Source organism: Chinchilla lanigera, unplaced genomic scaffold, assembly GCF_000276665.1.
Source record: "Chinchilla lanigera isolate Chin_1 unplaced genomic scaffold, ChiLan1.0 scaffold00125, whole genome shotgun sequence".
Lineage (NCBI taxonomy): Eukaryota > Metazoa > Chordata > Mammalia > Rodentia > Chinchillidae > Chinchilla > Chinchilla lanigera.
Genome location: NW_004955526.1, coordinates 4372908 through 4387693, shown reverse-complemented (window position 1 = coordinate 4387693; position 14786 = coordinate 4372908). Strand labels below are relative to the sequence as shown.

At 42.0% G+C, this 14786-nt stretch overlaps 1 protein-coding gene across 1 annotated transcript in view; it reads right to left on the bottom strand.

Moving 5' to 3' along the window:
• Nucleotides 1-14786, bottom strand: part of Lama4 (laminin, alpha 4) — a gene marked incomplete at its 5' end in the record, with an annotated part of 135423 nt that overhangs the window by 78117 nt on the left and 42520 nt on the right. Inside the window, 3 exon segments of the mRNA XM_005409785.2 lie at nt 1011-1103; nt 3166-3380; nt 10428-10508. Coding sequence (XP_005409842.2) covers nt 1011-1103; nt 3166-3380; nt 10428-10508 — 389 coding nt within the window.

The window sequence follows — 14786 nt, the reverse complement described above, 5'->3', positions numbered from 1 at the left end:
AGGGCACACAAAACTTTGAAACTCATCTTGAATCCCCCATCCCCCTACCCTACCCCCCTTAACAACTTGCCAGTTCCCAGGCTTTTTCTCTCAGGCTGTGCTCTCTTAGAGAATTGGTAAACAGAGACTAAAGGGTTAATGGTTGTTAATATGTTAATTTGTTATTTGAAGGTTAATGTGGTCTTACAAACTCTCTCAAGGAATGAGTCCCCAGTCAGCACATCAAGCACCTGATGTTTAGGGTCAGACATGGATCTTGAGCTCCTTAAATAGACCTGGCCAGGGACCATCTGTTTGATCATTATGTAAACTCTGCCCCGCTTGTACTGCACATCCTGTGCCATCTTCTAAGATGTTATGCACTGGCATCAATTTCTTCTACCCAGAGGGACTGTAAAATCAACATACTTTCATTTGGGAAAGAAGATGCTAATGCTAAAATCATCTTTAAACCAAAGTTTTCTTTCTAGCATAACTGCTCATGGTTTGAATAGAAGCAATAGAGCAACCCCGGGAAGAGAGGAGGCAGCACCATTTTGTAATGACTCAATTTTTTATTTCTGATCTTACTTCAGATTCAGAGTGCCGTGGGAAAGCCACCTAAGACCCTTGACGTCTCTCAGTTACACTACATGCTGTAGAGCACTGTCTGTGCACTGCATGATCTCGTGACCTGGAGAAACAATGCATAAATAGGAGCGAAGGGAGCTACACCATGTGCAGCTGCATTTATGACTTGGTCTTTAATCACTGGGCAAGACGGCCAGTGTGAAGACTTGATAAATAAGTTTTCAAAAATAGAGCTACATAAATGCAAAACGCCTAGCTGCTGATCGGAATCAAGTGGACCACCAAGTAGCTTTGTGCAGGATCTTTTTGTTTGCGAGTTAAATCCAGGGGTGGGACTGAAGCAGTTTCTAGAACAAACAGTATCACATAGCTCTTCTTAGTCCCAGCCCTCAGAACGTTAGAGGAAGTGGGGTTAGTCAATCATGTACTGTTATTTTTACTTATGGTTGGGCAGTCCATGCCTGTAGAGAGTTCAAAACCTTCCAGACATTCTCCGCTTACGCTGTCACACGGGCCTCCTCCACAATTGCACACTGTAGGAAACAGGAACAAGAGATTAAGGCATCATCTCTTCATGTGTAACAGGATAATATTTTCATCACGTCTAGAAATACGGTCAGGAGTGTGTCATTTTTCACTGGGAATTATATTCGTCCTTAAGATTGTGTGGTCTGTGATACAGGGAGTATACTCCTCACTCAGTTCAGTTCTGGCAAGTGATATTTCCAAAGGTGACCCTAAGGCAAAACTGAATCTAAATTTTCCAGGTGTCCTCTCCCAACTCTATGGGATTCTGTCATTAGGCAAGAACCTGAATCCACAAAGATCCTGGTAAATTTCACATGATACTAAATGGCCACCGGGCTCAGTATTCAACTTGAAGTTGAAAACTATCTTTTCATCCCAGATGGAGTCTCCAGTTGAATCCAACTCCAGGGTTGGTTGCTGCCAGATGTGAGGGAGCAGCAGTCCCGAGAGGAGCGAGTGAGGAGGCCCAAAAGTGATTCTTGGCTCCCAAGTGCTTGACCCTTGGCAAGAGAGGCTTGAGCCTCCAAATGATAGCAATCAGTGGGATGGCTCCGAATAATGTCAGGGAAGGCATCGGGAGCATATTTACATAAATTTAAAAGACCGGAGAGCCCATCAGTCATTTGCTGATGGTTTTCAATAATGCCTTTTGGAAGAAACAAAAATCAAAACCCAATTTCATCAGACTGTTCATTTTCCACTGAGTTTTCATTTTGCTGTGCTTTGTTTTGGTGCTAAGGATTGAACCTAGGGCTGCACACATACTCCACCCCTGAGCTACACCCCAGGCCCTCTGGCTTTGTGTGGAATTGACTTGTAATACTGTATTTAAAGAGGAATTCCAAAGCTATATCTGGTAGCAATAAACTGGAATAAAATTGTGAGTTTTTTCCTCATCTCTTACCTGCCTTTACAAAACAAAGTTAGCTTGAAGAGATAGATCCATTCATTATATTTTACTATGTAATGTTCCACAAAATACACATGCTACCATTCAGCAAGATTATCCTTTATTATTCCCTACTGGTTTCTCTTGTAAGAGTGCTCCGCATCTTTGTCATTTAAACACACAGCATCGCAGCTTTGAGATGGGGTGTCACCCGCTCAAGTGCTGGTCTCCCCAAAGCTCTTTCTGATCCCCTGTCCAGCCTAACGAGACACAGGGCTCCCTCTTCCTGCTCTCATTTTCCATGTTGGGGCTCTTGGGGCACTGCTTTCTTTTAAGGGAGTTTACTCTTATTGTGACTTGTGTAGATCACGTGTGCACCTTCCTCCAATTTATCTGATTCTTAAGTCTTCCCAAATGGGAGTCTGCATCAGGAAGTTGATTTTCTACAGAAGAAATAATCTGTCTTTTAGAGCATGATGCCGCTAAAGAGCTCATACCTCTTTCTCTCCCTGCCTTCCTCAGCGGCACTAAGAGTGAGGAATACTCAGTCTCTACCCTTCTTACTCCTAGAGGAAAGCAATTTAACTTCACTTCTGAGGAGTTTCACTCTTTGCGACAAATGGGTTGGAGAATACACGAATAAAATGTTTTCAGTCTAACTGAAGTCTGGGCAGGAAGATTTCTTATTCTATCACTGAAACAGTTACTCTGACAATTTGAGGAAATGAGGCTGGGAGTGATTAGACTGCACCTTGGCTTGCTAATCCACTTCACTGAAATGTCAGTCTTAATGTAAGTGAGAGAGGAGATAGGGCTCCCAGAATAAAAAAACTGATTTAAACCATGCTAGATTTCGTTCAGTCCTCTGGTCAATGATAGATCATCCGTTAAGGCTTTATTTATACCTTTGATTAATATTGGAAAGATTAAAATGATAAGACAAAATTTCATTCATCTGTGAATTTCATTCTGTCCACGATCTAGGTCACATTAGCAGCCCTGATAAAAATTTCTAACCCTGGTGAGCTTGGATGCACATTGCTGAGAATATACTTTGCCTGGGAAAATGACAAGGGGGCACTGGCAATACTTTCCCAAGATAAATTCTTGATCTGAATTTCATATTGACAGAGGGTCATACTGGCTTGACAGCTGTCTTAGCATTTATAACACTGTACCTGCACAATTCTTGGCAGTCCTGGCGTCCCCATAGTAACCGGGAGCACAGCGCTCACACTTGAATCCTGTGGTGTTGCGTAAGCAATTCCTACACTGGCCAGTAACTTCATCACAATCTTCAAAAATCAGATTGGGATCCGAATTTCCACTGCAGTCACATTTCCTACAGGTGCTTCCGATGAGTAAGGGGTTTCCATAGTAACCAGGAGCACACCTGAAGGGTGATAAGCATGTTAAATATTTGGCAGCCATAGTTGTTATTCCTTTTTCTACTTAAAAATTTTTTTTCTTCCTAAATAGAAGAAAGGTGTAGTACATTGTCCAACAAAAATCCATTGCTTCTCTTCCATTTTTTTAGTAGGACTAGACTTTGTCGTTAAGGAACCAAACCTTTTCATTGTGTTGTAAACCTTTCAGCCAGGACCTATAGGTAGGAGTGTCGGGATTCAATTAGTATATGCGGCATTGCTGATCATCCCAGGGATCTGTGTGGACAGGTACATACGATGGCTGGGGCCATATTTGTTAAATGTGCTGCAATGAGATGCACCAGTGGGGCAGGGCTGAAAAATGTCCTGGCCAAAATGTTACGACATCTCTATTGAGAAAGTGGTCTGAATAACTGTCGTCTTGCAGTAATGAATTGTTCAAGTAACTAAGCCTCAGCCAGTCAGTGCTGAGCATTATCTTGTCCAAAAGGGATTGGCTCCAGAGTGATTCAATTAGATTGCAGCTTAGACTCTTGTTTGAAGGTCATAGAACGGCATTCTGTTCACCTTCAGGTAAATGAAGAGGCAGCAGGCAACACTCTTAGTTGCTGGCTGCCATCTTGTGACTGAGCGAAGCCAGTATGGAAAGAAAGCACGCAGCAGAGCTGAGAATACCACAAATAATCAGCTGAAGCCAAGACTGCCATTCTTTTGGATGTTCTAGATAGGGGAGCTTGTGGAGACAAGGTACATACCTGTGTTAAGGAGGCAGAGCCAGTGTGTATGGTCAAACTGGCAGCTCCCTTAAAGAGGGAGCCCAGCTGGGTTGGAGAGTAGAGACTGAAATCTATCCAGCTTTCGTCACTCTCCTTGCCAACTTGTACACTCTGGGTGCTGCTGCCTCTGCCCAGAGTGAAGAATCCCTGTCCCAGAGGTACCAGCAGAGACCCTGATGTTCTTTCTACTGTCCCAGAGGTACCAGCAGAGACCCTGCTGTGAGGGTTGAGACTGCAGGTCCCATTTACGGCAGAAGCTGCGACTAGCGTCCAGTCCACTGTTACCAGAAAGTAGCCACCGGACAATGAAGGGCTAGTGTTATTGGATAATCCTATTTTTGGAAGATAAAAGTAAAAACTTCAATTTTTATGTGAAATTGCAGTTTTAGAGGCTGGGCCAAACTTTGAGAAAACACCGAGCAGGTCAAATCATAGACTTTTCCTAGCTGATTATGTAATCTCTTTTGCTATGGAGCCCTCACTAGTGTAAGAAGACAGGCCTGCTGGAGCAGAAGACATACAGGAGTGGCTGGAAGGAACACTTAGTCACACCACGATGCAGAGGAGCTAGCTCTGATATGAACGGAAAAAGAAAGAGCTGGTGAGGTGAAGGAAGCTAGTGTTGGCCTCAGAGTGCAGGACAGTCTCCAGGGTGGAACAGGGAGGCCAGGGTGGGGTGTGGAGGGCTTGGGTTGGGGCCTGGCCTTGGGAGTGGAAAGGAAGGGAGGGCTTTCCAAGGAAGTCAGCAAGCCCAGCCAGTAATAATAAGACACTGAATTTGTACAAGGCTTCCCTTTAAAGTAAAAGAAACATGACTCAAAACATTTAAAACACAAAATGAAAAACCAAACCAAACACCACAACTGTAACCAACCCCAGGACTCTAACAAAATGACTGCTCGACATTTCATGTGTGCTTTCTCAACTTTTCTTTAATATTTCATTTTTTGGAGGGATACAGTTGTAGTGAAGGTCTAGTGTATTCAGTCTTTATACCTTCTGCTTGCGTTATAGCTCATAGTTTTACCAGTGTGAGATTGTTTAGCCACCACTGCCATCTGGGAGAAAGGCCACACAGGTTGGCATTCTAACACTGAGAGGCTTCCTCAATTTTCCAGGGTCACATAGCTAAGAAGTTACAGTGCAAGACCTAGACCTTCCAGCCCTGATGTTCTTTCTTTTGCTCAAAGCTGGACCACACTGCTGCTGCTATGAATGAATGTGTAAATTCATCCAACAAGGGAACAATTTATGCCCACTTTATATAAGGGACAGAAGGAGACAGGAAGGGGAAACACACATAGCCAGTGCTGTGAAAGAACAGGAAATGAATTTAACCTAATTATATATACACAATATTATGAACCTTAGAAATCACAGTCTATGAAAAAGAAGAGGATGGATGCAAGTACAACACACTCCACAGAGGCACCCGAGAGGAGAAGTGCAGTGAGCTTTGTTGTGCAGTTTCTCAAATCTTCGCACCTTTGGTCCCCAAACCAGCATAAATTATTCTTCTATGGAATATGTGCCCGAATTGAATTTCTACCCTTTGCTGCTATTCATCAGACAGATGTTATTAGACTCAGACTTACTGAAATGGACTCCGATCTACCACTTCAACTTATACCTGGGATTCTTGGACTCTGGAGGTGACATGACTTGCCCAAGCTCATAAACTCAGTCCTTGTTTTTTCCACTTAGTTCTACTGCATTTCATCTCCATAGGATGTCTCCTGGTCTTCCACAAAAGAACACTCAAATTTTCTGTTCTCTAAGTTGGAACTTTGATCACAGTGAATACCTACTCTGAGTTACTTTGAGTTCTAAGACCGTCTTTCTGTGGTAGGTTCAGAGGCAATACTGAAGTGGTAGCCCAAACTTCAGAACCTACAGGTGTCACAGAATGAAGATAAAAGTTTAATTATTGATAGCTTCTAACAAATCCCCTCATATAAGATAAGGACCTAGGGTGTGAGAAATTAAATCATCTGTTCTTTGCTGCAGGGCGCAAGCCCCTCCTGAGGCTCCAGGTTTAATACTCTTGTCACTCCACAAGTCTGGCCATAAGAAACTAATAAAGCAATGATCATAACATTGAATGACAAAATACTATACATGTGCACAACCCTGTCCTCAAAGGGCTATGACGAAGACACAAAAGGACCAATAGCTGGCTGTAGTGTTAGCCCTGAAGCCTTGGCACCTACTAACCTGTTCTTATTTTTTCCATAGTCTCATTTCTAGTAGTGATGACCTGATCTATCCAGAGAAAACAGAACTGATAAATTTACAGTGTAAATAAAAAGGCTGTGGTTATATACCTTGTTATTTCAGTTAGTGATCATATTTTTCCCAAAACAGAAAACTGTAAGATATGTTGTTTGTAAAAAAAAATTATTGATTGTGACAAAAGACTTGTTTTCAGAAATTTGGAGCTCTTCTTCTTACTTATTTCTCTTTTGTTTTTCCTCCAGTGCCATTCACTGAATGAGTCTGGGGTGAGTGCTTTTTTACAAAATTGAACTCTTTCTCGCTAGTTTGCTTTGTTTTGCCAAGTGATGTCCTGTTCTACCTTGGAACTCTCCAGAGTTCACAGAACAAGAATGGTATCACCAGATGCAGCGCTTAATCTCAAACTTCTCAGTCTCCACAACTATAACACATAAATTTCTTTTAAAATAAATTGCCCTGTTTGTGATATTGAATTATAACCACAGAAAACACATTAAGACACCACCACTTAATTAAATCTTCTCCAAGTATAAAAAAGATGTACACTGTTCTTTTTCTGGATTATATTTTACGTTTGTTTGAAATAGATATTCATATAAATCAGCTGCATGTTTTGAAAAGCTCTAGTAGAGGTTCAAGTTTAACAATACATTGACAACATAGACTAGGTGAGGCTTAACTCAGACAATTTAAGAACTTGTCCATTCAGGCTGCGGGTACAGCTCAGAGGTGCAGCACCTGCCTCGTAAGGGTGAGGTCCTGAGTTTGATTCCTGGTACTTACGCCTCAAAAGAACTTGCCTGTTCAACCCAAAATGAAAATTTCCTCAGTGTCAGGTTCAAACATAAATCAGAAAACAGCTAAGGCCACCTCCTTTTGGATGATCTTCCTCCAGGGAAAAGAAATCACTTCTTTCACTGCAATCTTGAGTAGATTTTGCTTGCCTTTCTATTTAACATTTACTTTTTCTGCCTTGCACTGAATGGCTTTTCAATTTGTCTCCTCCCTTAGCCTTGAGGTTCCTTGAAGACAAGAGACAGTATTTTACATGAATTTGCACTGGTACCTTCTCCATCCTGAACTGTGAAACAGAACTTTGATATAGAAGACCCCACTACTCTCCCTTTCACAGGCAAGGATAGGGGGCATGTGAGAGAGGGTGGAAGAAAAAAAGAGCTGCGAGAGTTGCTCAAACTGACCCTCGCTACACAGAGGAAAGACTTAGAAGGGAGCTTCCTTTCCACCCTTGGTTGTTGCAGCCTCTTGCCAAAGGGACCTTTAGCAGATTAGCAATGGTTCTCCTGCATATCATAGAGTCACGTTATCAACTGTCTAAGACCCTGTAAAATAGAAGATGCTTAAGAAGGCACTTGGGAAAAGCATTATGAAGACAGGGCAAAGATCCAGACTAATAAGTTGAACTGTTCGGTTCCTTAGTAGTGACATGACCTTAGACAAGTTCCACCACTTCCCTGGGCTCAGTGTGCTCATCAACAAAGTTACAGAACATGACCCTCTCCTCTCAGGGTGGTTCTTAGGCTGACAGAGGAGGAATGTAAAATACCAAGGACAGATAGCAGACAATTAAAAAGTGACATTATTCAAGTCAAAACCATAATTTCTAACGAAGAAAACAGATTCAAGAAGATAACCGAGTGTGTGGCAGGCACACACTGCACCGGTGGAAGCTGGACAGTGACCGCAGTGAGTCATACTCCCAGCAATTAATATTCATGAGCAGTTGTTAAATGCCAGATAGCATTATATGTTTTGTTTTGTTTTTTTGGTTTTTCTCCGGTACCGGGAACTGAACTCACGACCTTGCGCTTGCCAGGCAGGTGCTTTGCCGCTGAGCTAAATCCCCAGCCCTAGATAGCATTATAGTATCACCTCACAAAAGAGAGGTCAATCACTTGGCCTGGAAGGACACAAAGTGATAGAGCCAAGATACAGGGGTGATGCTAAATCTTCCACTTCCCGGACTAATGTTCCTCTAAAACTGTCATTTCTGAGTCTGATTAGCACCAGACCTGACCCGAGCTTGCTGGGCAATGGCAGATCCCACAAGCCTTCGATGTGGGCCAGGGATTTATCATTCACAGGTCCATGTCTGGGGAGGAACTGCTCCCCTGTGCCACGGTTGGGGCCAGTGCTCCTGACAGAACTCTTCTCTGCACCACTGTGCTCTGGGATGTCCTTCCTGCCAAGTCCCAAGGCTACTTCTGCTTTTCTAGGCCTCCCACTAGATCAGCAAGGCTCTATTCAGGCCATTAACTCCTTTGACTGAAGGCATCTGATACCCATTAGCAATTCTGCTCTGTCCTTAATAGAGGACAGTTAGTTTAACCTCGAACCCTGAGGAGAAAAGCTCTATCCTTGGCCAATTGACAATTCTCTCAGACCCCCACTGAGCCAGAAAATGAGCCAATCACAGCCTCAAAGTCCTGTATTCCTGGAAATACACAATGAACACCTCTCAGACCAATTTTATTTGGTCACCTCAGTCAGTCCCTTCTAAGAGGTGAAATTCATGCAGGACCTCAGCTCTAGTAAGTTGCCCAGACTGGGCTTGAACATTGACTGGCCTGCTTTAGCCTCCCAGAGTGCTGGGATGACAGGCATGCATGCATCACCACGCCAGGATCTAAACGCTCCCTTTTTAAGCCCCAGGTCTATGTTGTGATTCTTGCTTGGGGGTTTCCCCAAGTGTTCTGTCAGAGAAGTTTAACTACACCTCAGGCCTTTCCCTCCTTGTCTTTATGGACCTGCGTATCATTTAGCTGTCTAAACATAATGGTGAGGCCAATGTTAATGGCATTTCTGTTAAAAATACAAAGGCCTCTCTGGGAGACTAAGCAACAGGCATCTTTGTCCTGGAAAACTGAGCAGCTGAGAGGTGGAGCAAATGGCAAACATCAAACCAGGAAGTCATTCAGTGGGAAGTTGGCATCTTTAGCTGTCCAAGTCTTTCTATTTAGCAAAGACCAGAGCAGTTTTAAAGAGGACATACCAAACAGGACTCAGAAAACCCAAACTCTCATTGACTTTATTTTTCAGGAGATAGTATAAAGAAATAAATAACAGGTAAGTACTTTTTTCAATTTATTGCTCTATTGAAGATAGAAGATTCACATTTATTTACCCAGAAAGCCTCACTCTAAAATGAACCTACCATAAAAAGATGGTCTTGGAACTCAAAGTAACTCAGAGTAGGTATTCACTGTGATCAAGGTTCCAACTTACAGAACAGAAAATTTGAGTGTTCTTTTGTGGAAGACCAGGAGACATCCTATGGAGATGAAATGCAGCAGAACTAAGTGGAGAAAACAAAGAAACTGAGTTTATGAGCTTGGGCAAGTCATGTCACCTCCAGGGTCATGTCACCTCCAAGAATATGCTGAAGTAGTAGATCGGAGTCCATTTCAGTGAGTCTGAGTCTAATAAAATCTGTCTGATAAACAGCAGCAAAGGGTAGAAATTCAATTTTGGCACATATTCCATAGAAGAATAATTTTTGCTGGTTTGGGGACCAAAGGTGCGAAGATTTGAGAAACTGCACAGCAAAGCTCATTGCACTTCTCCTCTCGGGTGTCTCTGTGGAGTGAGTTGTACTTGGCATCCATCCTCTTCTTTTTCATAAACTGTGATTTCTAAAGTTCATGACAGTGTGTATATATATGTGTGTGTGTGTGTGTGAGACATTACTTTAGTAGAGCATGCTTCCCAATGGTGGAGAAAGGAGTATTTCCAAAACCATCTAGAGAATCTTCTCAACAGACACAGACTCACTTTCCTCTTTTCTGGTCTGGTCTGGTCTGTTTATTCTGAGATATGGTCTTGCCTGGACTCCAATGGAATGTAAGTTTATAGCAGTATTGGGAAAGTACCCCCAAGGGGTCTAAAATGTGGCCCTCTATCCTCTTCTCTTTATCTTTATCCACTTTACAGCCTCCTAAGGAGAACACTGGCAGAACTGACAAGGGTAAAATATCAGAAAGCTGTTTTTGATCCACACGGAAGAGGAGAATTTTATTCACCTACCTTTCACAGTTAGGTCCAGCATAGTTTTCTTTACAAATACACCGCACAGCTCCATTTTTTCTATAGCAGGATTCTGCAAAACTAGAATTTTAAATGAACATTTGAAGTCCATTCCATATAACACTGAAAAGATTATTTTAATTTTTGATTTGATCATTTCTACCCTGGCCTTCCTTCAATTTTAATGGCTGTGATCATTTATTTATTTAAATTCAATCCTTCCTTTTCAAGAAAATTTAGACCAGCAGGCCTAGACAGACAATGTTGCTCTGTGGAGAGGACGGTTTCCTAGGTACATCCTACTGATTTCATAGAAGTACTTCCTTTTTTTTAAGCAGTGAGAATTTCTAGCATTTCAGATTTTATATTCACTTATATATATGGACATTAACATTTCAATACAAGTCTAAGATAAGATACATGCTTCAAAGCCAGAAATTAAATACAGTTTACCTGCCATTATACATTTTATGTAAGAATTTCTTTTTATTCCCATTATATTTTATATACATTTGACAGTTTTCCCATTATTTTTCTGCCCTGGCCTTATTTACTTCTCTGTGTATTTATTTATTTTGTTTTGGAGTAAGGTCTTGCTATGTAGCTCAGGCTGGTCTTACATGTGTCATCCTTGTACCCACCTGCCAAATGCAGGGAGTACAGGCATGTACCACCACATCCAGCTGGACCTCTTCAAAGATGAGAAATCATTTCTAAACTACACATTCTCTACTCAACCTTAATTTCTTTCGTGTGTATCTTAAAGATTTGGAACGAGAGTGAAGGGACTGACCAAGAAACAGGACACACAATAAAAAGATTTTAGCCAACGAGGGCCCTTGTATTCTTTTCCTCCTCTTTCTCCTCTTTCTTCCCTGCTTCTCTTTCTCTTACCCTGATAATAAATATTAAGACATAGCACGAAAGGTTAATAAGAACACTGCCTCAAAAGATTAAATAGCTATCCCAACTATTAAAGCAGGAGAAATGTATGGAAAGTTTTACCACAATGCATGACTTGTGCCTGGTGTAGGGGTGTGTGTGTGTGTGTGTGTGTGTGTGTACGTGAAAAATTTTAATAGCTTTTAAATTAGCTTTGGCTTAAGTATTGTGCAGTTAATGAAGTGTGACCTGGGTGCTCACAGTCTTGCATGTGTCAGCAATCTTCCCCTAATGACCTCTGAAGGAAAGCAAATACAAGCGTTTGTTGGTTTGATGACATTTTAAAATCAGAAAACAGTACATGTTCTCAGTGAAAGGCAATACCCACAGTTTATTCTCTCTCACAGTTTGGTAACAGCATTCCAATGAAATAACATTTTCTTGGGCTTCACCACTTTATTTTGACTGTTCTTATCCCTCCAGTGAACTTAAAGAAACAGTCAGTTGAGTCCAGAAGAGGGACAAATCCTCTTGCATCTTGCTTTGAAGGTGTTCCACCCAGCAGCCCGCCCACGGTTCCGAGACAAACATCTGCCAGGGCGTCTGGAGCCGTCTGCCTTTAGCTGGTGTCCGACTGTTTCAAACAGATGACATTTTCCTTAACTGGAGTTTTTACCATAGCCACTGGTAGACATGGAGGATGTCTGGCCAGCCCCAAAACAAATAAATGAACTCCATGCAAATAGTCCTTGGGCATGACCACTGGTTTCCGCGCGGCAGACTCAGAAGCAGGAGCAGTCACTGAGGTTCATCTTTGTTTTTATCAGCATTAGCTGTTTACACTTTTTCTAGGAAAACTTCTACTACTGGGCAGGAAAATGGGAACACTGTGCCTTTCTCAGCCCGCTGTGACCACTGCAGTGCCCATTTCAAGCGGGAGGCTGATGTTCACTCTTGGAAAACCCTTAGGGAGCTTGAAAAATAGGCTCAGACCTTTGTTTGCCCAACTCCGTTAAGCATTATTTCTCTGCTTTGTGATCTGGCTATTGTTAACTGGAAATGCAAATCCCAGGACTGTAGGCTCAACACATGGATCTTGCAAGTGTAACTCAGATTCCACACCAGGTGCCTTTCTGAAAGGTCCCAACAATTTTATTTTTATAGAAAGCAGCAGTATGAATCTTTTTAAAAATGCTAAAAGAGACAACGGGGCATTTGACTTTACTTAAGCTATCTGGGTGATATTTGAGATGAGAACCTTACAGAACCCGTGCCAGTGCGCTCAGGTCCATGACGCACTCGGTTTCCTCCACAGTAGAGCTTTAATGCCAGACAAAGGAAACCTTGCAAAATCTGAGGTCCCTCACTCCCATACCAGTTCCTCCCACTCCCACAGGATGTTGTTTATGTGTTCATTTTCAGCAGGTTTCTCAACCTCAAATCTGTACCACAGAGGCTTGAGTGCTCCTATCCGCGACTACGTGCTTAACTTTAGAGCGACTCCTGAGGTCCCTTAGCTGCTTCTGAAGTGAGCCCCGATCTACTCATACACACAGCCTGGGTAATATGCCATCTCTGCATGGCTTTGAAAGCTGCTCCTTTTCTCAGGATAGGAGACTCATCCCCCAACTGGCAAGTTGCTGCTTCCTTTATTGGAAAGAGCCAGTAGTCCTCAGAACCTCTTCTTGCTCAGCAAAAATACTCCACACATGTGGCTCAAAGCTAGAGCCCTTTGTTGTGGGAATGTCAAAAGTTACTGTATTTTGACCTATTTTAAGGAAGTTGAGACTTTGTTTTATACATTGCTGTGTTACAGTGACTGGTACAAGAGTAGCTTATAATAAATGTACAAGAAATACTGACATAAATATGTGCTCAATAAATTTACTGCACAATTGTCTGTGGATGAGATGTCTCAGTCCAGAGGCCATGATGCTCTAGAAGGCTCATATCTTAAGACATTAACATTCGATAACTTAGAAATTTGTCGTGTGAATGGGACAAAAAGCACAAAAGTGAGATGATGATACAATGGGAACTACCTGCGATTGTCTTCCTAATTCATGTTACTATATAAAGAAATTGCAGCTGAAAGCTTATAAAATCTTTACTGAGCCAATGATGCTATACAGCATCTCTATTTATATGGGCAAATGAACAAAACTGGCCATTGGCATGTTAGAGGTAAATATATTTAACAAAATTACTATGGCAAAAGCCAAGTGTGGTAAACATCCCACCAGATGTGGCCAGGATGAATGTTTGAGAACACAATATTAATAAAGAATTAAAGATTATACCTAAATGAAGCTAAGGGCATTCTTGAGTGGAAATAACAGATTATTAAATGTTTGTGTTTTCCAAACACATTCTCAGTACCATCTACCTTGCAGACATGAAGAATCACAAAGCTAGGTCTGAGCCACTTCAATGGTTTCTGAAGAAAGACGGGGCTCCGAAAGGTCTGACCTGGTTGATATAGGATTTAAATACATTATAAGCTGTTGGGTGAAATGTTAGGCAATACTGGTGTTCAATTAAGGAGAATGATTAGGGGGAAACCCGGTCCGCATCTTCTTTCTCTCTTTTCTCATCAGTAAATGTGAGAATGATTGTGTGTGTATGTGCGTGTGCATATGTGTGAGTGTGTAAAAGGCACATGGGCTTCTAAATCACTTTATATGTATTATGCAATTTAATGTTCACAACAGCTATCAATTAGATAAATGTCATACAGAAAATAAAAGTATTAGAAAAAATACTATGCTGTATGTTCAGTAAAGCCACCATCTACCTTACACCTTTCCATGTGCACGGCACCAGCCCAAATACTCCACGTATATTATTCTGTCCAATCTTACAACCTTGCAGCGCAGATCCTTAGGCCTTGATTTGACTTACTTATTAAGGAAAAAGCTAAGATCCAGTGCAGGTGAAAGGAATCAAGGAATGGAACCAAAATTATGCTAGTCTCCTGATCCTAAATCTCACAGAAAGAGAGACAGAGACACACTAACTCATCTGAGATCATGCAGGCATGTGTGACCAAACAGAAATTAGGCTGGCTTTTCTTTCTCTTTGGTAGAATAAAAAAATAAAACATAAATTTGTCTTTGTCTCTGGTTCCTAGCACAGGGCTTCCATAACCTTCAAGTTTCCTGGGTGAGTATTACCTTTTATCTCTTTCAGTCACACCTGTTCATGCTAATGAGGAGACCCAGTGCCCCCTTAGAGCAGGAGCTGGTCTCCAGAAGAACAATCATGTAACTAGAGGGCTGGGCTCTTCAACCCTCCCCCAGACCTCCAGGGAGGGGAGTCAGGCTGGATATCAAGTGTGATCACCACAGGCCAGTGCTGTAACCAATCCTGCCTGTGACAGGAACCTCTGACAAGGATCCTCCGTGATGAGTACATGACAGTGCTGAGAGGGTGGTAAGTGATGCTTCTGCTCTTACAGTTTTGTGGAATCTCCTTCTG